General features: G+C 40.8%; 1 protein-coding gene across 2 annotated transcripts in view; it reads left to right on the plus strand.

Moving 5' to 3' along the window:
* The first annotated feature begins 1,422 nt into the window (after positions 1–1,422).
* Positions 1,423–26,607, plus strand: part of LOC134100678 (endoplasmic reticulum metallopeptidase 1) — a 66,874-nt gene continuing 41,689 nt past the window's right edge. The window contains exons 1-4 of one of the 2 annotated variants that reach the window (XM_062554048.1): positions 1,423–1,687; positions 8,764–9,086; positions 15,277–15,404; positions 22,112–22,217. In XM_062554048.1, the coding sequence (XP_062410032.1) occupies positions 1,428–1,687; positions 8,764–9,086; positions 15,277–15,404; positions 22,112–22,217 (817 nt within the window). In that variant the 5' untranslated portion in view covers positions 1,423–1,427. The remainder of the gene's footprint in view (positions 1,688–8,763; positions 9,087–15,276; positions 15,405–22,111; positions 22,218–26,607) is intronic. The other variant, XM_062554049.1, reaches the window with a different exon arrangement.

A 26,607-nucleotide genomic window follows, 5' to 3' on the forward strand; every position in this document is an offset into this window, starting at 1 on the left:
GTAAAGGACACCTTGAAATAAACCTTGCCTTCACGGCTGTATTGAAGAGCCCACAAGTCATGTTGGATCTCCAGCCTTTTTTACTGGTCTGATGCTTGGGAAGTAAGTTCCAGTCATTTTCAGGAAATCTCACAAGCATGATGATTTCCTGAAAATGACTTGAACTTACTTCCCATGACTTGCGGGCACTTCAATACAGCCGTGAAGGCAAGGTTTATTTCAAGGTCCCTTTACAGAAGGCACTCTATGGGTGAACTGCCACAGCGAGTACAGGTCCCAAATTAGCCTAGATTTCTTTGCCAATCAAGCAAAGGAAGTTCTAGGACCTCCAGTCAATGAAACCCATCATGCCTGTTGAGTTTCATCACTTATTTTACCTTTGCCTCATCAAAGGCGTCTGCTAAATAACCATAACCAATAAGCAAGAGCCCAAAGAAGAAAAAGAGAAATGAAGATGATGGGAGAGGGGAGACAGGGGTTGGGATATATAATTGAAAAGATTTCAATTTAGTGTATTGATATTTTAAGATGTACATGCATTCATAGTATGTTTAGTTTGTCTATTATTGCATTATTCTTGACAGAGTTGAAGTTATGGAATTGCCTAAGTCAACATGGACATGTTCATGAAATTGCCTAAGTCATTTTGTATCTGTTATGATACATAATTTATTAAAATTATTATTACTATGTCAACAGTCATCAATTTGTATGGCCTTTTCAAAAAAAAGTGTCAATAAATATCATTCAGTTAGTTTTTGGTGAAGTTTTTTGTGTCTCCTGAAAAGTTGGAAAAAATGACTTAGGCGATTAGTTTAATAAGGCGTCGATATATAAACTAGGTTAGTGCAGAGGTAGAGATGTTTGTCACAAGGTCTTAAACCATTATTATAGTAATTTATGTTTATGTTTATATTAAATGTTTTTTTGTTTGTTTTTTTCTTTTTTTCTTTTTAATGTATGGTGCTTAAATGAATGTACAGATTTGTGTAGAACTTTTAACTGTGTGTGATTTTATTGTTGGACCCCAGGAAGAATAGCTGGGTTTGCGCCCAGCTAATGGGGATCCTAATAAACTAAACTAAACTAAACTCAATTATTTAGCCTATAGGCTACTACAAAGCGACATTTGCCATGGGGAGAAACAGCTGTTTTGCTCAGAACACTGCAAAAACAATGAAGGAATTCATAGCAGTCGATAGCAGACCACACGTCTCCAAAGATCCCGTATTTAAATGTTATTGGAGTTGAAAGGCATGTAGCCTAACTTAACCGCAGATAAACACTTCATCATCAAATGTATCCAGACGTGGTTACCCTAGAATATTGCTATTCGTCCTTCACGATATTTGTCCCTCGTCGTGTGCCGTCCGGAGTCCGCCAGACTGACGCAAGTTGGTTTTCTAGTAGTTAAGATGGAGAGTGATATGACTGTTAGGAGAATAAAGCTGCACGCCATACAAAATGACATATCCAAGGATAATAATTATGCTTATGGCCGACATGATAGGAACGGCTATGGGGATATAGAAAAGAAGTCCGAAGTCGATTCCTACTTGCTACGCGAAGGAGTGGCCGCTGTACTGGTGGTTGCATTTATTTTGGTGTTGTGGGGACTGGTTCATTTATCTTTACAGCAGCTTGTTTTAGGGGGATCTACTGGCGAATTCAATGCACTCAGAGCAAGGTAAGTCACTCCTTAATTTCATAGTTTGACAGTGTATTGCTTAGTTCATTTTACTAAACCCGATGCGAGAATCTACGGTGAACTAGCTTAAACTGACCTTACTCTTCGCCTATAGATCATGAAAAATTAAAAGCAAGACGCGATGGGATGGAGTGTTTGGATGAATTATCTGCAGCGAAATAACTTTAGGCCTATTAATTCTGACATCGAACGATTAATAAGTAATTCCTGGTTTTCTTGTGTCAATGAAGGAAGTGTCATAACTTTCGACAATGACTTTTGGTTTCGTTCAGATATATCTTTAAAGCGTATCATGTTGTGTAGGCCATAAACATGTCTACCCACACATTATTATTGCTGTTGTAAACAGAAGGCTGATTGTTTCCACCATCCCAAAATAAGGTGAAACATGTCACTTAACTGTTACTGTAAATCAGTCCTTGAATAGGACATGTTTTGTTTGGTGTTGGCACATCCAGAGTGACATTACAGCTGGAAAAAACTTTGGACGCTAACTCTTCTTACTTTATTACTGTGATCAACATGTGAAAATCAGAGTGACAGGACCCTAAAGGGAGATGAGGTGTCTTGTTTTTGGTGTCTTGTTCTGTGTTTGTGTGGCAAAAGTATATGGACATCCATTTGTATCACTCTATGTGGACAGCATTATAGCTGCAATAATGACAAACATTTAGTGAATGTGTTGTACAAAACAGGTACAGGCCTTTCAACAGCATGGACAGAATTTTAAAATGGGCTGCTTTGTCAATTTTCTGCACTGCTAGATGTTGTTCCATATGCAGTGTAAATAGTCTAGCAACAGCAATAGTTGTCCTTAGTAGCAATACTAAGCAGGCTGCCCCTGTGAGCAACATTAGAACAAGTGTTCTTCACAAGTGCATCAGGGTGTGGGTTGCCATGACTGAAGCAGCAGACAAGCCAAAGATTGGTATGTGGCACTCATTAGTGGTAAGCATGCATATTGAACTGATGCAGAGGAAACATGTTGACTGAAATGTTGTCTCAATCATGCTTTCTATCTGATAGCCTACACTGATAGAAAGAAATGGATTTGTCAGGTGCAGGTGCAGGATGGCACCATAAAACCATACCATAACATTGAGTATGTGCCAATACCAATCTGATATCAATATCTAAGACTGATAAGACTAAACAACTAAATTGCCAATAACACACCATTCATGTGCAGTAGAGAGCTAAGGTGCAAAAAAACACTGACTGCAGACTGCAGTAAATAAAGTAAAACACCTGTGATAATGTGCTAATATTTTAGCACCAGTTATCATGGATGCACCCCGTTACATCCGTAACGTTAACACCTGAACGATTTGCCCTCAATTTGTGCTGTTCCGCCTCGTTGACATTGTGAATATTCTTCCGTTGCCTACTGAAGGCCTTTCTGGCCTCTCCTTTTTGAAGCAATAATGCGCCTAGAAATCATGCAACACACAGCACACTCGACTAAATGGCATTGGTATCCCCATGTTGAACACGCATTCTCTCACACTTTCCCGACCACGTTTGTCCGAGGTAGCAACAGTAAGGGACTGACAATGGGTGGCACTACAGTGTTGGGCATAGAGTTCTGTAAATTGGTGAGTGTGATCATGGGACTGTCCTGAATCACCTTTCGACCAAGCGGTTATATGTTCGGCCAAATATTGGTGGTGTTAGACGGCTGGGATTAGAGTTCCGTAAATGACCGTGAATGGTCAGCAGAGTGTTCCGAAACGTTCTGCCAAATTTATGCACATTTCAGCCAGGAGTTCTATGGGCAAAATAACTAGTCTACTTTTTGGCTAGCAAAGGCATCCCCGTTTAGCTAATTGTCCTAAACATTGCGGTCGTTTTTGTGACTTATGAAGCATATCCGTGATAAGTTGAGCAGACACTGCCTTCATTGAAAGAGGGTAGGCCTAATAAGCATTTTTCTCCCTCTCCATTGACCAGAGTGTTTTTCCGGCATGAGACGAACTGCATGTTATTAGGGCGGTCTTATGTTGCCCCCTGCGGTTGCAGGTTTAATTACAAAGTCCCGAACCTTCGGGATTCCCGATGTGCGGCAAAGAAAGGAGCATTCTCAACCCGTACCATCTGTACCACGATAACGATATATATCCCGATATAGAATTTCTACTTAAAATTATATATTTACATCCACACATTAATGCAAATTTTGATTATAATTTCTAAAAAAAAAATGTTTAACAGTTGTGGTTGTGTACAGTAGGTGTAATTAAGTGCCTGTCACTTTAAGAAATAGGCCTACGTGAGAGAAAATAATGACGTTAAACCCAATAGTAAGCCTAAATGATCTAAATGCCATCTAGCCTACATTGGTTAGCAACACACATTTGAGAAATCAAATGTGATCAAAGTGATCAAAGTAAGCAAATCAGCTTGATATTAGCCTATACTTGTGTGTTACAATAGCATCACTTAAACTAGCAGCATGTCTCGCTGTTAGCACTGCTGCGCATACCAGTGTGTGAGGGGGGGAAAGACGCACAGCCACAGGCTAGCTTTTATGGGAGACCTGCCTTGCGCGCACCGCTTCTTCAGAAGAACACAGTCATTATTAAACGTATTGTAAAGTAGGCTAACATTTGGTGTTGTGACATTTTTAATTTCAGGGTATTGCAATACTTTTGTTGTATTGGTGCACCGTGCAACACTAGTCTTTATGCCAACGTCAAAAAAGTTTAATTTGTTGCCTGTGTTCATTTGCCTGGCCACCCATCCCGAGTCAGTAAATTAAGTTTATGTGGCCCGCTGCCAAAAGCGGCAACGCACCTGCAGTTAAATTGTCTGAGCAGTCACAGCCACACACGTTAAAATTACGACATAAACGGTAGAGGACTGTATCGTACGATAGACATTTTTCTGTCGTACAACGATATAGTATCGCACAGCACTAGTGTGGAGAACGAAAGTGGCGTCGGGGCACTTTTTATCGCGCTAGCCAAATGCTCCCTCGACAGTGACAGTGCCTCTCCATAATCGCGAGGACGGTAACGTAGTGGAGCCATTGTCTAATATCAATAGATGTGTTAGACGAGGTCGACATGTCCATATGAGAGCTAGGGGAAACGTAGAGGCAGTGTGGGGTGTCGCAACGTGAATGACAATAGACAGAGCCAAAGCCATCGATATCTCAAAGTTGCGACAGCCGTTGACTTCCATGTTAAAGCCAGATTAGAGCGGTCACGTGGTTAGTGGGTCGACTCAGTAGTTCCCTCGGTCCCTGGTTTACTACGGGATTGACAGCAGCGATCGCATTAATATTTAATGCTCGATGAAAATTACTATAAACTGAATTTCCACATACATATACATTACTCAATGAAAATGCATTATTATGCACACGACTATAAGTCATGTAGAAAAGTCGTATTATATTCATTCATTCTCAATGGAATAGTTCCCGGAAGTGCCGCCATTGTTTGTTCACGGGAGTCAACGGCGGTGTCGCAACCACTGATCTATAAAGAATATTCTTTATAGATCAGTGGTCGCAACTTTGAGATATCGATGGCTTTGGACAGAGCCATGTGAGTTCTCTCCACTCGGCCGGCGCGCGTGGCAGATGTAAAAGCTGCCGTCAGACAAAATAGGCTACAGGTGTAGGCAGTGTGCAGTGGGTTTTTATGTTATGCCTTGCAATGAGAAGTACCATGAAACACTACAAGAAGTGTCACCTGGATTAATAGGGATTCATTATCTTTACAGCAAAAAGCCTGCCACAGAAATTTGCATTCCTATCGTATCTTGCCATTTATTATTTATTATTTACACTATTGATTTACTATTTTTCTGACCGTTTAGTATGGCACAATGTGTGTCCTTTTGATGTGTATGTCTGTCAACTAAAGAAAACAAAACAAAAAAAACCTCACAGAAAAAAAACACAGTGGCAGATCTAAAGGCCATAGTCAGACACAATACAGGTGTAGGCAGTGTGTGGTGGGCCTTTGTGTTGTGCCCTGCAATAAGAGGTACCACACCATGAAACACTGCAAGAAGTGTCACCTGGATGAATAGGGATTCATTATCTCTATGGCAAAAGGCCTGCTACATAAATACGTAGCGTCATCATCATTCCCGTCGTCTTGCTATTAGTAGCCTATGATGATTTACTATTTCCCTGACCATTCAGTATAGTACAATGTTTGTTCTTTTTGCATTTTCATGTCCTGGTGATGTGTATGTCTGTCAGCAAAAATGTTATTAATAATAATATTAATATTTTTAAAATAATATGAAAAAAAATCATGAAAATTCAAAAATCTGGATGGCCGCCACCATATGATGTCATTATGACGTCATAATATGCAAATTAGTTGGATACATTTAAGCCCTACATAAACTTTGGGCCATCCTTAATATTTCTATAATTTACAGAAAGTCTCTATCTCTTATCACTTTTAAGTTAAAGCCTTTTGAAATGATTATGTCAAAATTGAACGTTTTAGGAAAAAACCTCCGGCGCCTAAAGGGTTAAGTCTTATCATCATTTGTAAGCTAGCCTATAGCCCACCAGGCACTAACAGACACTCTATCCCTCTCAAAAGTTTAGACAGAAGTAGATTTCACGTTCTTGGGTTGTTTAAGTGTGGACCAAAACTGCTCGTTAGCTAAAATGACATCTCGTCGTGATGAGTAGGCTAGTCTGGATATCATGAAATGTTCAGTTCAATAGCCTATGCGTCCAGAGTTTAGAGACTCGGGTGCCACCGCAACCCTGCAAATATCTGTTCTGGCATGCTGCGAGAAGACACTAGGATTTACATTTCCTGGAGATGTGATGTGTTCATAATAAACATGCCAGGCCATACTCCCGATATTTGTCGGGAAGGCTTCAGCTACACCTAGCCTACCAGCCCATGCAGCAAAGCTGCAAAACAAAGTAAAGCTGTTTTCAGAAAATACAGTCCAATTTTCCAATTTCATAGTTTTCATTTTTTAAATAGAAAGTTGAACGCAGACAGATCTACTACATTGTAAGTGCTGTTATTTTGTTTGTAGTTGTATCAATGCAAAACACACTTGAGGCAGCAAATATACAGGCTATAATGTAAGATGTTTTCATCAGAAGATTTTAAAACGATTGAAAAAGAAATTGAATGTGTGGTATGGTAAGGCATTTCTACTCAGAGATCAAGATGCATAGTAATGAAGCAGTTGGTTGTGTAAAATGTAAAAGGTTTGGAATTCTGATGAAAAATTTCTGCAAGAGGATATGGAATTCCACCTTGCAGCAACATGTGAAACAAGGGTGCAAGATGCAAACCTATGTGTGTTAGGCCTGCTGCCAGACCTCACATCTGTGCCGAGACGGAGCCATGAGCTGGTGACAGAGCTGAATTGCATTTTTACTGAGGTTGAAACAATTGGAATGACCTCTGACATCTAAACAGAAGACTACCGCAGATTAAGCTACATGAGCCATTTGCCATTTTGTGACATGAATGTGACCTTAAAGGAGACCAGTACACAACTTTAAACCTAGTGTTTCTGTGGTTTGAATGGGCTAAGCGACACTGAAGGACATCCTTTTTTGAGCAATCATCTTTATGACCAACACACCTTGTCACCCTATGACCCACTACGTAAATCCCACGAATGCAAATGCCAAACGCGATTTAGCTCATTAGTACAGGTGGTTTAATAATAGCTAGTTTGAGCCCTCAGTGCAACTTGCCCTGAGTGTAAGAGTGCTTACATAGTCAACGCATTTCTACGCATACTCGCCCGCAAGGCTACGCATCGCTACGCTTCGGCTGCTATTATGCGTCGATGTGTAGCAAAATGTGTCATGTTTTTGATACACGACGCACCGAAGCATGCTATACCATGGGGGCGGTACTGCAAGAATTGTTCATTATTTCAACTGTATGTTATACAGAAGAAGCTTTGAATACAATTGCGGGCAAAGAGTAAAAATGTGAAAGTACGAAAAATTCCACATTTGTACCCAGGTACCGATAAATACTGGCTGTCAAGATGTTTGAGTGAGTTCCTGAAGCATAGGATTACCGAGTGAAAATTTTCGGTAGGCAATAATGATCAACGTTGTGTGTACGTGTGTGTATGAAGTTAATATGCTGACCGCCTCCACAGGCTGAAATGGGAGAGAGAGATTATTGTCCAATGTTTTTAACAATACCAGTGGTGTTAAATTGTTCAGAGTGTTGATGATTATCGCCTATATATTATGTGAATGTGGATAATTCCCTCTGTTGCGTGAGCAGTGTATTGCGTTAATTGCGTATTGCCCGCGTTGCTTGAGTTTCCTGTGTACACTATGAAAGGGAGCCTTTCACTCGCGTCGCTAACGTTGCTTGCTTACGTTGTTCGCTTACGTTGCTCACGTTGACTATGTAAGCACACTAAGTGGTAACTTGGCTGTGGCTCTATCAGTAGTGTGGGTGATAGGTCGTGTATAGCTACTGAAGGCGGCAAGAGGAACCAGCTTACCGACTTCCCAGGCAAGCGTGAATATTGGGGTTGGCACATTTGTACCTATTTTACGAACTGAAATGACCCAATTTTTTGTCTGTGCTCCTAGGTTTTTGGGAACTCAATAGCTCCTGAAAAAAAAAGTCAGCATATATACCTGTGACGCAAAGTCTTTAAATCTGATTTAAAACTATTTGTAACGGGATAGTATTTGATGTGGGACGGTAAAAATTCTAAATTCAGTCAGCCAAATTTGTGCGAGAGATCATTTTATAAATCATTTTGGAATGAACTGGTCCATTGTCACATTTGACAGAAATGTTTGGGTGTCCATGTACTTTTGCTCATATACCTTCTTTCAAGCCTGGGCACTGTAGGAATCCCTTTCTTTCAGTACAGTGCAGTACAGTATATAGAAACTGAGTAAGGGATGACCATCCCAGAGACACTTAACGGGGAGCCTGTTATTGCATTGATTATTAGATCATACAATCAGGTATCAGACTGTATTTTTAATGTTAAATCAGGGGTTTGATGTTCATTTTGTGGATGTGATGGTATGTCATTGTTCATGTGTCCCTTAACGGCCTATGCAGAAAACACCTGGAAAGCATCACCAGTGTGGGTCCTCGACCAGTGGGAAGCGTGGAGAATGAGGTCATGACTGTGGGTTACCTGCTGGCTGAAATCGAGCACATCCGAGAGGAGAGCATGGCTGGGCCCCATGCCATTACTGTGGATGTGCAACGGCCAACTGGTTCCTTCAGCATCGACTTCCTGGGTGGCTTCACCAGCTACTATGACAAGGTCACGAACATTGCTGTCAAATTGGAGCCTAAGAGTGGCGCACAGCATCTCATGTTGGCCAACTGTCATTTTGACTCTGTGGCTAACAGCCCAGGTACAGTGCAGACTGGCAGTAGGTTCTACATCATCTATGTTCTTAATGCTGAATTTTCTGTTTTGCATAGTCATAGTTATATAGCAAGATAAAAGTGTCCTTTTTGGGAACAAAAATGATCAGTGTTTATAGAAATAATCATGTAATTTATCAATTTGTGGCCCTGAGAAGTCGCTTTGGAAAAATTAACAAAATTAAGTTATTGTGCTCTCATTGTTATAAACGGCCATAAACTAAGCTTTCCAACGATATGTATATCGAGGGTAGGAGTGGGCGATATGGGCAAAAAATAATATCTCAATATTTTTTGTGATATTGACGATAATAACGATAATTAGTCCATATCCTTTTAAAAAATGTTTTAAAAGTCTGAGTTACTTTACAGCTCATTATTTCTGAATAGCAACACTATTGTAATCAATAACCCAACCTGTGACTTTTTAACCAAATCAACCAATGCATTGTCACTCTATGACACATTTGTAATTCTGCGTGTGTGTGTGTGGTAATGATGAAGTCTAACCAGCTACATTAGAATAGATAGATAGGGCTAACAAATTTCCCAACAACAGAACAACAGAGTAGCCTACACTTCAGTTATTTCTTTCAATGTTTTGTTAAAGTGCAGTCACGTCGAATAGCATTCCAAGTTACAGAATAGAAACTAATGCGTTAGCTTATGGCTAATGTCTATAAGAAATCCCATAGAGATGCTAACGGTAAGCATAATCGATAAAAGTAGATATTTAGAGCGAACTTCAGTCCATTTACACAGCTTGGGTTACATAGGAAGAGGTCTTTGTTTACAACTGACTATTCAAATACTCAAGGATAATGTTTTCTTTCCATATAACAACTTTACCATGTAGGAAAAAATGCCTGTTTAACTCATCAATGCCACTTGAACAAAGTAGCCGCAAAACATAAACATTAGGGGTGCCTATGACGAGTAACGTGCACCGTGATCATGTGACTTGCTCTGCTGCAGCCAGTGGCTTCTCTCACTTCTGCACTCCTCCTGATTTAGTGAATGTGTGGGATTTCAATGCGTGATTTCAAGTGTGCCCTCCCCCCAAGTAATTTAAATACTCGATAATGTAAATTTGCACATCGTTAAAACAACAATCACGATAATATCGCAAACAATATATATCGCCCACCCCTAATCGAGGGTATTACACAAACTATCGCTAAGATAACCGCATCCAAAGTTGACTTGGTTCTCCTGTCACGATATGCCAGAAGAGGATAAATCACCTTTTTAAGCAGCGTGGACAACAGGAATGACTGCTAATGTGTTGAATCTTCACGGGGTTTAACAGTCAAAATGTATGTTTTTTTCTGTGAAATTTGTTCATGATATGAAACTGTAGACTGTATAGGGAGGGAAAGTGAAAACCAGCGCCCCAAGCGGTTGCGCAGCTCCAATGTTAAAGAGACCCTATGTATAAATAAAACATATATAAACTATATGTTTTATGGTAAAATATTATTCTCATGCCCGACTGACAGGAAACCCTTGCGACATCTGCTGTGAGAAAAGAGAATAGCAGCCTAAACAAACATGGCCGAAAGTGAGACAACATATGTTGTCACATAAGCAAGCGCAAAATAGCTCTAAACTGGCTTGTACCGGTGTGCTTTTGATCATGTAAACATTCTGGGTGATAAAACACGCGTATTTAGGAAAAGTCGTGAACGTGGGGTCCTGGAATTTAATCGAGTGAAAAGATTTTTTTTTGTTGTTCTAGGTATATCTAGGTCAAACCTACACGGCGCTTCTAGTAATACGCGTCAGCGGTCAAATGACCGGCACTTGGCGCTTCTAGTGTTAAACATAGAACAATACAACTAGGTGAGTGTTCATTGAATGCATGCATGCATGCGTGTGCACATTTGCGCGACAGAAACCGAAACTTATCGGTAGCAAGCTCCGCTTCAAACTGTTGAAAGGCTATTTTATTATTTAACGGCATTTAATAGAACAACGTGGATTCTTGCAACTTCCATAGAAACAGAGCAGAGACTGTATAGCATTGAGTATTGTTAAGTCATGTTTAAAGAGGAACTATGCAGGATTGGCGATTTCATCTCTGGTTTCGGTTTCGTTTTTCGTTTTTGCTCGTTTTATGCTTGCATATTTCTCTGCAGAGCTTCGCCGACAGCTTTAGCGCGTATATTTATACATATATAGGCTATATATAAATATATAAATTGCAAGCGTGGTTCTTCTTGTTCTTTACGCGTCTCAGACTTCCAGATGTAAACAGGAGACGATACGTCTCCTGCGAAACTGCAAGGTTGCAATAGCAAATAGGGACACTGTTTTCGATGAAACTGGTCAGTCAAGCAAAACAACGATTTCTGAGCGATTTTATGACTATGAAAAAGTTGCATAGGGTCTCTTTAATATAACATGGTCAAAAGACATAGCCGTAACGTTGCTCCACAACTCGAAATAGGTGGGCGGTCACGCGCGTGAAGCACGTAAAGTCACGTCACGGACAGTCAAATCCGATTGTTGGGAGCTGTTCAGACTGAGACGCATCTGTCCATATCCGATACGAATGCGATATCAAACTACCTCCTGGATGTGGTTTGCAACCGTTTCGCAAAAATCGGATTTCATGTGACCTGTCACTGTTCAGACTTCAAAAGTGACATCCGATTCAAATCTGAATGGGCTAAAAATCGGATTTTGGCTGGCAGTCTGAACGCAGCCTAAGAGTCATCTATCACAGGAAAGCACAACACTAGGCAACTCATGGCATTTAATGCGCGCATAGTTTAATTAGACTGTCTGCAGGGAATGTGTCTGACCAATGGTGGGTGTAGGCTGCCTGAGCCAAAAATGCCAGGACCGATATTTTGTCCCAGTCCAGCCATGATGGATTTAGATATATGGATGATGTAGAGAGATAACCGATGGACGGCTAGATGTTTAAAGATAAATTAATGGATTGATGTAGATTGATGGAGAGAGAGATTGATGGATGGAAGGTGCCTTGTAACAATGTTCCTAGTTGAATGGAGAGACCCTTTTCTAACAACGCATTTCCAGTGTTGGTTCGGAGTTAGTGACAAATCTTGAACCAGTTCTTTGGTTTTCCACACAATTAAAGCTGCTCTGGGTCAGAAAAAAACAGTTCCAGCTCAGTATCAACTTTATGTTGGTCTAGGAATAAGAATCGTTTTTGTCAGATGCTTGGATGGGATTATCTTCACATGCCTAAAAGGAATCTTTGCAGTGCCATTTTACTGCGTTTTGACTCCAACACAGAGGTGATCTTTAAAAAATATCAACAGCGCCAGCCTTCTTGATAATTGACCCTCAAAACGACAGTGAAATGCTCCTCTTATATTAGGGCATGTTTTTTTTTTCTTGGTCACTATCAGCCGTCTCAAGATAGCAGAGCGCCTACAATGAGCTTGGACACATCTCATCTTTTGATCAACATAATCACAGGCTGTATGACTGCAAATATGTTTGCTATTTAAGCAGTGCGCACACTGAACAACGAAATAATACCTTTGTCAGTCTCAAACTACCAAAGACACTTGTATCTCTTCTGACGCCAACCATACGATAGGGCTGACTTGTAAATCCTCCTTCCCCACCTCTGAAGGAGGTTTGAGGTTGTTTGAAATGTCATGGCCATTGTTCCAAAACACCTTTAAATTAACCAATATGTGAACATACAACTGGATAAACAAAATAAAGCTTAAATGTACAAGGCCTAAGGATATTGTTCAAATCATACTTTAAAGGTGATATAGAATGGAAATAATTTATTATGAGGGGTTGTGCATAAACAAAGAGCTATCATGAACATGAGGCATGGTTGTGCCCTCCTTCATATGAAAATCTTGAACTTAGAAATAGACACTAAAAAATGGGCAAATTAGAAAAGAGCCTGCTTGTGATGTCAGACATCGCAAAGCCATTGAAGTTCAATTGGGGTTGCCAAAGAGGGCGCCATTTAGTCAAACAGACCATTTTAACTCATTGGCTGCCAGCGATTTTCAGTGCAGAGCGCTCCATACTGCCAGACGTTTTACAGCATTTTGACTGTTTTTCCAAGATCCACCAAACGGCGAGCTTTATGACCATGTAAACACCGAAGGTACCAAATGAAAGAGTAGACTCTCTTCTTTCACCAGGAAAAAAACGGTTTGTTTCTATTGTTTTCCGTTCTTTAATAATCGTCAGTAGAACATGGGTTAGTTTTGCTAAAAACACCTGTTTTTGACCAATAAATGGAGAAAACGATCTTTTTGTGAAAATCAACTTTTTAACGTTAGCGTTTCAGTAGTATGTCAACCACGATTGCACTGTTATCTCGTCAGTCTTGTCAAGGTTGCTAGGGACTCTCATGGTCGCTATAGACTCTGAACAGGACGGTAGACTTAGCAAGCTAGCACTAGCAAAGTTGTTGTCAGTCTATAGCAATATCCAATTCACCGTTCACATGTTTTCCATCCTTGATGTAAGAAGTGAGCATATTTATTCCCTGCATCGCGTGCAAACTAGATCCACTATGGTCGATCTTCAGTGTGTTTGCCTGTTGTATACGTCTCTGCATGTGCATTCTAGGCAGATACTAATCATCCAAATGGCACTGCTGCCATCTAGCGGTTCGGATCGCTAGTACAGTCTGTTTACAAGCCTGAAACTCTGCCAGATCGTTCCCAAGCCCACCCAGGAGCCCTCCCCATTGAAAAAGGCAATTATGGCAGTCAACGTATGTTTCTAAATTGACGTTTAAAGACGTCCATGGCAGTGAATGAGTTAATACCCAGCCTAAATACTGTATATCAGGGGTCTTCAACCGGGGGTCCGCGGAAGTACTGCAGGGGGTCCGCGAAAATATTTCGTCTGAAGCATTTTTTTTTTCTCCTCCAAAAAATAAAATTGGTTTTAGTTAACATAATGTTCAAAAGAAATTCGCTTCATATTCGTTTTTAAATAACACATTCATGTGATCCTCCCTGTGTAACTTTTTGCCAACCTATGCCAAAACACATTAGCAATCAAATAAGAATGATAGATCGTTTTTTTAACTCCCCGGGGGAAAAGCTACACGTCAGACATGGAGGTTCGGATAGAGGATGCCAACACGGCTTCCATGAATAGCCAGTAAACGCAGACAAGAAAAGACTCGTACATACTTGATCCAACTCAAATATGCCTAGCCTACTAAATTGAGTTGGATCATCGCGATTAAAGAACACTTTTTCTCCCGTGCGTTTTAGTTTAAAAATACCTTCGTTTTCAGCAGCATCTAACCATAAGCAAACTCGTTCTTTTCATTCCGTGAGATAAATTACGTTCCGACTGTTTGATTCGTTTGCTCAATGTCGGGACTGATGGACCCTGAACTTTGCGGGGTAGCCTATTTGTTCTGTGTGATGTTTTGCTTTTTTTTTTTTTTTTTTACGAGAGTCTGCGGTCTTTGAGCGTCAAGGCGTTCTGCGCGAATTAATTCATCCGACGTTCTCCGCGATTTCATAGGCTACCATCACAATAAAACAATAACGATAATCTCATGTGTTTTTGTTTCCTTCTGTAAGACAAAGTACAGTAGTATTTACACAAGAGTAACAGGCTTTCTGTCTGTATCAGTTTGAGATAATGAAGCTTTGCCTGAATTTAGCTGAACATATCCACCTTAGTTAACCCTTGTGAAATTCATTCTATTATAGGGCGAATTTATGCAACACTATGTAAAGAAATATCAGAAACAAGTTGTATAAAGCAGTAGGCCTAGTTACCCCCCTGTTAATAATAACTTCTGTTTAGAATGTGCGCGCACGCGCATGCGTGCATGCGTGCATGTAGGCTACAGTAGTGCTCATGACTGACTGTCCAAATGATAGACAGGATTTGAGGTGGGCCAGGTGTGGGGGTCCGTGCTCAGTCCCTCTCACAGCCAAGGGGTCCTTGAGCTGAAAAAGGTTGAAGACCCCTGCTGTATATGGTTTTAGTTAGTCTTGTAAAATTGCATTTGAGTTTATTTTTATGAATCAAAGTTGAATATATACTATTTTAACATCAGAGAACACGGTGCAATACTCAATTCATCCATTCTATGTCCTCTTTAAAATCATTCTTGGGTGGGTATGTTAATGTTTTCTTGTTTCAGAGTGTGGCTGTGTGTATGCATTTTTAGTTTGTTGACAATTTACTTAATATGTTTGTATGTTTTAGGGGCAAGTGATGATGCTGTTAGCTGTGCGGTCATGTTGGAGGTGCTGCATTCCCTCGCTAACCTATCCACTCCACTGCTGCATGGAGTTGTGTTTCTCTTCAATGGGGCCGAGGAGAATGTTCTGCAGGTATGTGTAAATGTAGTGTGACTGAGGGCCCGAGTTTTGCAGCGATATCTCCCAGCTGAAGCTACGTCAAGGCGGGGACTCTGAAATGGCCGAGATATCTCTGGTGAAGTTAATTTAAATAAACCAATCGCATGCAACCAACATTAAATTCTGATCTACTGTATCTATCGGTAAATAAATGCAAACATCCCTCCATCTCCCAACATGTTAGCTAGCTGAAGTTGCTGTTATGTATAGCACGGGTCTCCTAAACGTTAGGACTAACGTTATGTTCAGTTATCGTTTGCAATCAGATCTCGTAGATGCATTGATTTGAGAGTAAAGTTAAATGACGTTATGACTGTATATTACTGCTACCGAACGAACTGATACCCAGCTGCTGACATCACGTGAAAAGGGCCTATTGAATTGCCATTCTACATCTTCATTCTGATACGCCTTTACACGACAAAAACGAAAACGGGGTTTTCAAAAAAACCCACCTTGGAAGCAGTTTTCAAAAGCCATCGTTTTCAGCCTCCAAAATGGCGGCGTCGTGTAAACGCAAGGCCTAACTGATGAAAAACAACCCACAGTTTTGTTGTGGAAACAGGGCCTTAACCCTCTGGAGTCTAAATCCCCCCCTGGGGATTTGAAAAACTGTTCCAAACACACATCTCAATCTCTGCTAGTTTTTGTCCTATATAAGTGACACCATTAGACACCTTTAATCAACTAGTTTCCAAATATATGTTTTAAAAGAGAATGTATCAATGGCACTTTGTAAAAACAATAAAAGAAAATCCTAGGATTTCAGTCCTCTCACCTGCAGCAGTAGCCTAAAAATCTAGACGCACCCTAGCGGCCAAAAATATTTTTGCCTAGCAGGATGGTCTAGGGTCGCACCGTTGAAGACAAGCCTGCGCTAGGCTCGAGTTCAGCCTAGCCAATCAGAACGCTCTATCACGGAAGGCATCACGCAATAAACAAATCAGAAGCAACGAAAGGCGGGTCTTGGCATCTAACTTATCTTTCACACAGTGCCGACTCCGATAATTAGATTTAAAACTTACTAATTAACTTACTATTTAAAACAAAATCTGCTTACTAGATTTTGTTCACTGTTGATTCACTGTTTCTCCTTGAGTTTCCAAGTTAACGTTAAGGCTGCTACGTCTATCATTGTCCTATACTTGTTGCAGAGCTGTGTAACATCTATTTACCTCTGTCTTGGTAAGTTCACACTTGAAAAAGGGACTCTAATCGAAGCTGCCAAGTGTCACGCTTTGAGTGTGACAGTCAAAAAGTGCCTGAAAAGGCCCCGGATCTCCAAGTGTTAACTTTTCTTTCTCACCAACAATGCAGTTTCATCAATTTTGTATGACTTGAACAAAGGGAAACAAGGCAAGGTGATTGGTTCCTTTAGATGGCTTCAGTCACACCCACTCACAGCTAATCACACCTTCTCACTCTGATCTGATTAGCATGTGGAGGGATATCATATCAGAAACATCACTTATAGAATGTTCCAAACATTCTTACATTGGAATCATTACAATCTTTACACTGACTGAGACTATCATATTGATACCAGACATAAATACATTTACATTTCATGACATATAGATATTACATCCAGGTAGAATCCTTTGTCTTAGTGTGAGATTTCACAGGGTCAGGGGAAGGTGTCTTCTGTTTATTCTAACTCCTTGCTCCTTGCTTCATGGTTTCTTACAATAGTATGAAACTCCAAAAAATACTCATAAAATTATTACCATCAGATATAGGCCTGTAGTTATTGAGGTTGTTAGAATCCAATCCAGGCGTTTCTTTCAGCGTTGGTCTGACAATAACTGTTTTAAAGGCAGATGGTACAGTGCCAGAGAGAAGAGAGGTGGTTAGAATTGATGAAATCATCGGAGCTAGCCTAGAAATCTAGACGCCCCTAGCGGCAGCAAATGTAATTTGGCTGGCGGGGCAGTCTAGGCACGATCCATTGAGGCAGGGAGCTGAGAACCCCCAGCACCAGCGGGCCAATCACAGGGCTTAACATAATGGTGACTGACATGCGACCAGAAGTTGCGACGGTAACGCATCCTGTTATTTGAAAACAAGAAGATGATTCGTTTAGCGTTATCCTATTGCGTGGAGAGGGAAAGTTACGCATCCTGCTGCTACTTGAAAACAAGAAGATGATTCGTTTAGCGTTATCCTATTGCGGGGAGGGAATTTGAAAGACAACTGTTTATCCCACCCCTCCGATTGAGGCCTGTCTACGGTGAGTGTCCAGACCCTACATCTTGATGTGGGTCTGGCTCGTCTGGCTACATCGGAGCAATAAATGGCACACTTTGATCTTTGCTATCCCAGAGCTTACTTACAATGCAACTTGCCATAGGCGGTTAGCTTCAATTAACACCCGGAACTCCTTATATGGGCAAAGATAAGAGCTCAACAGTCCTGCACCTCCTCCTAGAGAGCTTAGATTCCAGATTTAAGTTTCTCATTAATTTCTCCCATTGACGTCTGGAAAAATCCGTATGTAAAGAGTTTTAGACCATGCCTTAGGTCAGGGGTCGGCAACCCAAAATGTTCAAAGAGCCATTTTGGACCAAAAAAAAAAATCTGTCTGGAGCCGCAAAAAATGAAAAGCCTTATGTAAGCCTTATATGAAGGCAACACAGGCTGTAAGTGTATATTATCTATATTAGCCTACTATCAACATGACTAAGTAGGCTACAACGAGACTACACAATGAGCTTTCGTGATTAAATGTTTTTCCCTGCAGCGCATCTCGGAGAGAATGACACACCACGTGACTACTCCGCTGTATATGGTGCTTTAAGTTCAACTTCGTGTAATCATCATCCGTGAACCGTTGTTTTCCACGTTTTAATATCTCTCAGGTTGCAACAAAATTTCTCCAGAAGTAGGCTACTGCAATCGCACTTTTCTCTCAGTCCCAACTGGGTAGTCGGCTGCAAATGTAGCATGCCTTCCCTGAAAATGTCTTTCTAAATGTCTTTCTCTTTTTGTTGTTCGCCAACTTCTCATTACAAAGCAAACATGCAGGCAATCCTTCCGCAATGGCAATGAAAGCAAATGATTCGGTCCATTCTGCCTTAAATTCTCTGATCTCATCGGCTATCTTTCTCTTTTTCCCTTTGGGATCCATGGCATGGCCCATGCTGACACACCCGCCGGTTTGTTTACAACCATAGGTTTACAGCCACCTGCCTGGCACGGCGCCGCCCTGAAACGTGTGTCGCAGGCTATCAAATCTTCGTTGACAGAAATGTTGAACTTTAATATTTATTATGCACATTTTTACAACATTGGAAAACGTTAAGAATGTTTGTCCTCATACAGAAACCATATTAAAACAAACAAACAAAAATCCCCCCGTTCATTTTCATACATTTTTGAAGACGCTCCAGGGAGCCACCAGGGTGGCGCTAAAGAGGCGCATGCGGCTCCAGAGCCGCAGGTTGCCGACCCCTGCCTTAGGCTAACCAGCTACGATGTGACTCATACGTATACAACACATAATTTCGAGAAAATCAGAAAAACGAACAAAGGTACAAGACTGTACATATTTTTAAATTCAGAATTAAAGACTACTATCCCAGGATCCTTTGCAAACGTAAACACATTTCGAACATTTGCAGCCTAACGATAGTTTAACATGGTTCCATATTAATCTGAGAAAAGAAGATGATTCTTCCTACCGTTCTTTTTCGGACGGCCACACATCGGTTCTGACAGTCCTGTCACACCGCGTTCACACTGTCCACGTCCGTCGACAGATCTCGGAAGGCCTGTCTGCCGTATTTATAATTGCCTACACGTGATCTGATTGGCTGACGGATCCATCGCTGCCTGACAAGTCAACTTTTTTAACGGAGGCAGCGGAGCTGAAGGAACGGACGGACCCACAATGCATTTCGAGTCCGCCCCATGCAAAGTCAATGAGATCCGTTGACGGACGTGGACAGTGTGAACGCGGTGTCACAAGACGACAGCGGACGACAGGCATGGGAAAAGTTTAGGTTTTGTTTGTGATTGCAATGGCAACGGCGATCTCTACCAATCAAAGGCTCTGCTTTCACCAGTTTTACACGTTAGGTTGTTGGGTAGTGTAGTACTCTCTAGTTAAATCGCAAATCTTTTTTTTTTTCTCAAAACAAGGTTGATGCCCCATTAACTTTTCTATTTCTATTAACTCACCTATATGAGCAGGTACAATCGCTTAGTCACGCCGTAGCTGGTTTTAAGTCTACCATGGATGGTTACGATTTTATGGCTTATTCTCCAATGGAGAAATTGTATTGGATTCTTACATCCGGAATCGGCTGTAGGAGAACTTTAGAGGTCTATTGTAGGGTAAAGGCATCAAAGGCGGATGTGTGATGTGTACATGGCTGTTGAGGCAGACCTCAGTTAGTGGGCTGATTGTAGGCAGGGTTAAGATTAGGCACATGATAGGCGAAGCACTGACCTCCAGGTAGGGCTTCAGTAATGTCACTACTTTTGGCTAATTTGGTAAAAGGAACACCTATCCTGCCTCTTAGTTCAGGCCTGGAACGATCCAGCTGTTCATAAAAAGCTACTAGCTACTGTACTGTGTCCAATGGTGGTGTTGCTTACTAAAATATTGAAAAGCAGTACTGGACTGTGATTTACCTGAAATTAAAGGAATAGTTTGGAATTTTGGACATAGGACCTCATTTCCAACTTTGCCGAGGTGATATAGGTAGGTGGAGACCGTTTTTATCGCGTTTAACCCCTTCCTTAACTCATTCACTGCCAATTTAGACACATACGTTGACTGCCATTGACGTCTATAGACGTCAATTGCCTTTTTCAATGGGGAGGGCTCCTGGGTGGGCTTGGGAACGATCTGGCAGAGTTTCAGGCTTGTAAACAGACTGTACTAGCGATCCGAACCGCTAGATGGCAGCAGTGCCATTTGGATGATTAGTATCTGCCTAGAGTGCACATGCAGAGACATATACAACGAGCAAACACACTGAAGATCGACCACAGTGGATCTAGTTTGCACGCGATGCAGGGAATAAATATGCTCACTTCTTACATCAAGGATGGAAAACACGTGAACGGTATGATCCATTTACATTGGATATTGCTATATAGACTAACAACAACTTTGCTAGTGCTAGCTTGCTAAGTCTACCGTCCTGTTCTGAGTCTATAGCAACCATCAGAGTCCCTAGCAACCTTGACGAGACTGACGAGATAACAGTGCAATCGTGGTTGACATACTACTGAAACGCTAACGTTAAAAAGTTGATTTTCACAAAAAGATCATTTTCTCCACTTTTTGGTCAAAAACAGGTGTTCTACTGACGATTACTAAAGAACGGAAAACGATAGAAACAAACCGTTTTTTCCTGGTGAAAGAAGAGAGTCTAGTCTTTCATTTGGTACCTTCGGTGTTTACATAGTCATAAAGCGCACCGTTTGGTGGATCTTGGAAAAACAGTCAAAATGCTGTAAAACGTCTGGCAGTATGGAGCGCTCTGCACTGAAAATCGTTGGCAGCCAATGAGTTAAGTTGCAGCGTTCCCCAAATGCTAAACTGGTTCTGAGCTAACGCATTTCAACGGTAACCTCCAAAACAGTCTTACTCACTCCACAGCACACCCGAGACCAGTAAATTAAAACGTCAGACTATCGATGTACATTTCCGTGTTGATAGAATCATTTGTGACCTTCCACGGCGAAATCAGTCACATTGTCCAAATTTTCAAAATCATAGTAATTACGTTTTCAGGAAGGGGCATAATCAACCTTCAAAAAGATACCTATAGCTAATGAATTGAACGTCATGTTACTGAAATATAAACATTCAAAGGAGTTGAGTTCATCCTGTCATGCCAAGAGAAAAACGGAGAAATCTGCCCCTGAAGTTAACCGTCGGCTCAACACTCACGAACGCTTTGTAAGGTCGCCGCTATTACAAGATGTACGGTACTTGTATCAACGACACAGCACTTTCTCACCTCAAGAAACTCACGTTTTTAGACTAGAAAAGGTCAGTTTTTCGGCGAAATGTATTTACGGCCTTACAGTGTAGACCTCCCACTGTTTCAAAACACACACAAAAAAAAATCCACGATTTTAGCACAAGTGACATAAATGGTCATTTTTCTCAGAAACGTCTGTTGCGACAAGCGACTGGTTTTGCCGTGGAGAGTCACATTTTAGAAAGAAAACTAACCTTGCAACTCAATGATTTATTACATTTTGAGGGACTAGTTTCTCAATATCAATCCGCTACTGCCATACAGGGAACAAATTAGGCTATTGCATTGCAATGCAAGGTTCGTTTTAATTCTAACAACACAGACATGTGCATCGATAGTCTGACGTTATAATTTATTTGTTTCGGGTGTTCTGTGGATTGGATTAAAACTGTTTTCAGTGGCAGGCTGGATGTTACCGTTGACTTGCGTTATCTCGGCACCAGATTAGCAGCAGATGAACGCTGCAATTTAAGGAAGGGCAGAAATTCACTGAAAATGGTCTCCACCGACCTATATCACCCCGACTAAGTTGGAAATGTCCAAAATTCCGAACTATTCCTTTAAAAGTTTGTTAGTGTACACATTTAAAACAAAATCTTGAAAACAGGGATACGTTTAAGAAAACTCTTCTCCTTGCTTTCCCATTATCATTTTGTCTTTTTTTCTCCATCTTCTCTTTAGGCAAGTCATGGTTTCATTACCCAGCACCCATGGGCTAAGAAATTACGAGCCTTTATTAACCTGGAGGCTGCAGGTGTGGGGGGAAAGGAAGTAGTCTTTCAGACAGGTATGCCAAAATTCTGTTTAATTTGTTCAGTTTGCATATTTTCCTTTACTTCTGAGTCTGTGTGGGGAGAGGGAGAGAGGCCAGTCAATTTATTTTATAGCACACATCACATCACATAGACACACACGCATGCAAGCACACACTGTACATATAGTTCATAAGTTTATGAATCCTAAAGTTGACTAAAAAAAGGAATAGAATCTTTAGGATTTTTTCACAATTTTCTTTGTGAATGAATAATGTATTGTAAATAAATAAATGTTCTTCCTTAAAGCAACTCTTAACAGTTTTTCCATATTAAACCATGTTATTCCCATAACTAAGACGAGTTGATACATACCTCTCACGTTTCAATGTTAGAATACAGTTACACTAGTAGTCACACAACCAAGTATGGTGAGACAAAATAAAACGTGGTGCATTTCTAAGCAGGTAAGAGGGATAACTATATTATGTGGCGGAATATCATTGAGAGCACTCAGACTCAGCGCAGTAATATCCTCACTCCAAAGTGAAACTGAAAGTGCAAGAGTGAGGATATTACTGCGCCACACAATATAGTTATCCCTCTTACCTGCTTAGAAATGCACCACGTTTTATTTTGTCTCACCATACTTGGTCGTGTGACTACTCGTGTAACTGTATTTAATAGGGAAAACATGGAAGTGTTTAGTTGCTTCTAACTTCATCTCTGTTTGGATCCTAATGAATGCATTGGGCTAGCTAAGAGCTATCACCGTAGCGCCGCGCAACAGAGCCGAATTTATTAACTGTAAAATGTTGCATAGTTTACCTTTAAAATACGGGGGACTTAAAGAGTCACTGCACCCTAAAATATGTTTTTTGAGCTGTTGATTGATTGAAAATACTCATAAGTGGTGAACTGCTATTACCAGGGTTAATATTGACAAAAATCGAGTTTCTCGACAAAAGTAACATTTCGTCTGATTTTGTATTGGAGATATTGCTCTCCGCGCATTCTACTGGTTGAAACATGCCATGGCATGTTGGTCGAACATGCTATTGGAATGATGACGAAGTCCTGTACTTCTCGCCCAACACTACGTCACCGGGTCGTTACAAATTAGGAATGAAACGCCCCAACACCTGCTGCCCTGATTAGCCTACCTGTGATAAGCCATGTCTGCAGCACTTATTCCCAGATTGACACGAATCACCATGGTTGATTGGTTGCAGCAGTGCTGCACTCCCTCTCCAAATTTCAGAACGTCTCGCCCATTTTGAAAGCCTTTTTCAGAAATGTGAAGTGGGTGGAGTTATGGGGTGAAGTGACTCTTTAACTCATTGGCTGCCAGCGATTTTCAGTGCAGAGCGCTCCATACTGCCAGACATTTTACAGCATTTTGACTGTTTTTCCAAGATCCACCGAACGGTAAGCTTTATGACTATGTAAACACCGAAGGTACCAAATGAAAGAGTAGACTCTCTTTCACCAGGAAAAAACGGTTTGTTTCTATCGTTTTCCGTCCTTTAGTAATCGTCAGTAGAACATGGGTTAGTTTTGCTACAAACACCTGTTTTTTACCAAAAAATGGAGAAAACGATCTTTTTGTGAAAATCAACTTTTTAACGTTAGCGTTTCAGTAGTATGTCAACCACGATTGCACTGTTATCTCGTCAGTCTCGTCAAGGTTGCTAGGGACTCTGATGGTTGCTATAGACTCTGAACAGGACGGTAGACTTAGCAAGCTAGCACTAGCAAAGTTGTTGTTAGTCTATATAGCAATATCCAATGTAAATGGATCATACCGTTCACATGTTTTCCATCCTTGATGTAAGAAGTAAGCATATTTATTCCCTGCATCGCGTGCAAACTAGATCCACTGTGGTCGATCTTCAGTATGTTTGCTTGATGTATATGTCTCTGCATGTGCACTCTAGGCAGATACTAATCATCCAAATGGCACTGCTGCCATCTAGCGGTTCAGATCGCTAGTACAGTCTGTTTACAAGCCTGAAACTCTGCCAGATCGTTCCCAAGCCCACCCAGGAGCCCTCCCCATTGAAAAAGGCAATTGACGTCTATAGACGTCAATGGCAGTGAATGAGTTAAGTATACACACCCCTATGTTAAATTCCCATAGAGGCAGGCAGATTTGTGACTCTCCACGGCAAAACCAGACGCTTGTCGCAACAGACGTTTCTGAGAAAAATGACCATTTATGTCACTTGTGCTAAAATCGTGGATTTTTTTGTGTGTGTGTTTTGAAACAGTGGGAGGTCTACACTGTAAGGCCATGAATACATTTCGCCGAAAAACGGACCTTTTCTAGTCTAAAAACGCGAGTTTCTTGAGGTGAGAAAGTTAGAGGAAGCAGGAAGTTAGAGGCGTCTCGTTTTTGCCGCTCTATTCCAATATTTATGGTAAATGCACTCATTGACAACCACCAAGCCATTCGCGTGCTGTGTTGTTGACAAGTACCGTAAATCTCGTAATAACGGCAACCTTACAAAGCGTTCGTGAGTGTTGAGCCGACGGTTAACTTCAGAGGCAGATTTCTCCGTTTTTCTCTTGGCATGACAGGATGAACTCAACTTCTTTGAATGTTTATATTTCAGTAAAATGACGTTCAATTCATTAGATATAGGTATCGTTTTGAAGGTTGATTATGCCCCTTCCTGAAAACGTAATAACTATGATTTGGAAAATTTGGACAATGTGACTGATTTCGCCGTGGAAGGTCACATTTGTATCTCTAAAGGCCAGGTATTTCAAGGATCCAAGGTACTATACATCCTGATAAAGTTCCCTTGGCCTTTTGAACGAAAATAGCTTTATCACCATATCCCCTTCACCATACCTACAGATTGGCATGGGGTATTTTCCATAAGATCATATCTCAATCTAAATCAAACCAACTAGGCTAACTGAAATTAACAGCCAAATAACCAACAGCGCCATCAAGCTATCCGGATGCTGCCTTCTTCATGCTGATCGAACAGCTGTTGACTCTGATAAGACCAGAGGTGTGGGGTTTGTCCATTAAAGGCTGGCTTACATTGCACGATTTTGGCCTGTTTTAACAGTCGGCGACTAAATTTCCAAAATCGGGCGGAAATCTTGAGAGTTGTGCTAGAATCGCAGCGCGCTCCCGTCATCTAAATCGTTTAGTGTAAGGTGCCAATCTTAGCGGTTTTAAGTCCGTCGGAGGCAGTCTTTCTCTAGTTTTGCCGTTACGACAATATCAAACATGTTTGATATTATCGGAAGTCTTTTCAGTCGTGGCTCATGCAAATAGTGACGTGAACATTAAAAACCAATAGTAACCTCTCGCGAACACGAAAACAGGAAGGGGCAAAATAGGCGACAGCTGTAGCCTATATGATTATTTGTTATTTCATTTCTTATCATTTATTAGTCGGCTATTCTACGAGACAGAACAACTCTATATCTGTTAGTGATGTCACACATCAAACAATGCTGCAGAAACGCGAAAAAAATACTTTGATATGAGTAGGCTATCATGTGATTTCCTGTTAATGATGACGTGTAGCCTATTGCACGATGGAAATAATTTGAAGGAATCTAGCAGCAGTCTTGTAAATAGTGACCCACAGTCTTTGCAAAATCCTAATCTGAGACTGGCCTGTGACTAGACTGTGACTAAAAACTCAATGAATTGTCTTTAGATGTGAGAGGGTCTGAGACTGTAGTCTTTAAAAAATCTTTTCCAAATCTTTGCAAAGTCTGTCAATGTAAGGTAGGCTTTATGTTAACAAAACGTGGTGCAAGGACACCACCATCACCAAGAGACACTGCTCGGTTAACCTAGAGTATCTCATGGTTAAGTGTAGACCTTTCTATCTACCCAGAGAATACATAAACTGTAGTAGCAGCAGCAGCCTATTCCACCGGATGCTAATGCTAAGATTGCCATGAAAGAACTGCATTCTGCCATCAGTGTGACATTTATGAGTAGCATTTACTTGCATATAAATGATCAGACGGAGCTTCGCAATATAGTGCTTTATTTGCCGGGGAAACTATCTGAACCCGCGCCCTTAACCTCACATCCGGTTGGCGCATATACAAACGTAATGATGTAAGCAGCACGTACAAACTTATAGACATGTAGACATACAGATTCAGTCTACTGGCGTGATCTGAATACTACATCACTTCCTTTTTTTTTTTTAACTTTAACTTTAACTTCTGATTGATTTGAATAGTCAATACTTAAACATTCACTTGGTCTGTAAACAATAAACACTATGATATAAACAACAACTGGATTGCTTCAGTGTAATAAATCAATTAAGTGCTTTCTCAAGTGCCATTTCAAACACAGAACATATAAATTGTTTTTATAGACATTTTCAGATGAACAAACTTGTCTACAAATAAAGTCTCTTTTTTTTCTACTTAAAC

Source organism: Sardina pilchardus, chromosome 14, assembly GCF_963854185.1.
Source record: "Sardina pilchardus chromosome 14, fSarPil1.1, whole genome shotgun sequence".
NCBI classification, from domain to species: domain Eukaryota; kingdom Metazoa; phylum Chordata; class Actinopteri; order Clupeiformes; family Clupeidae; genus Sardina; species Sardina pilchardus.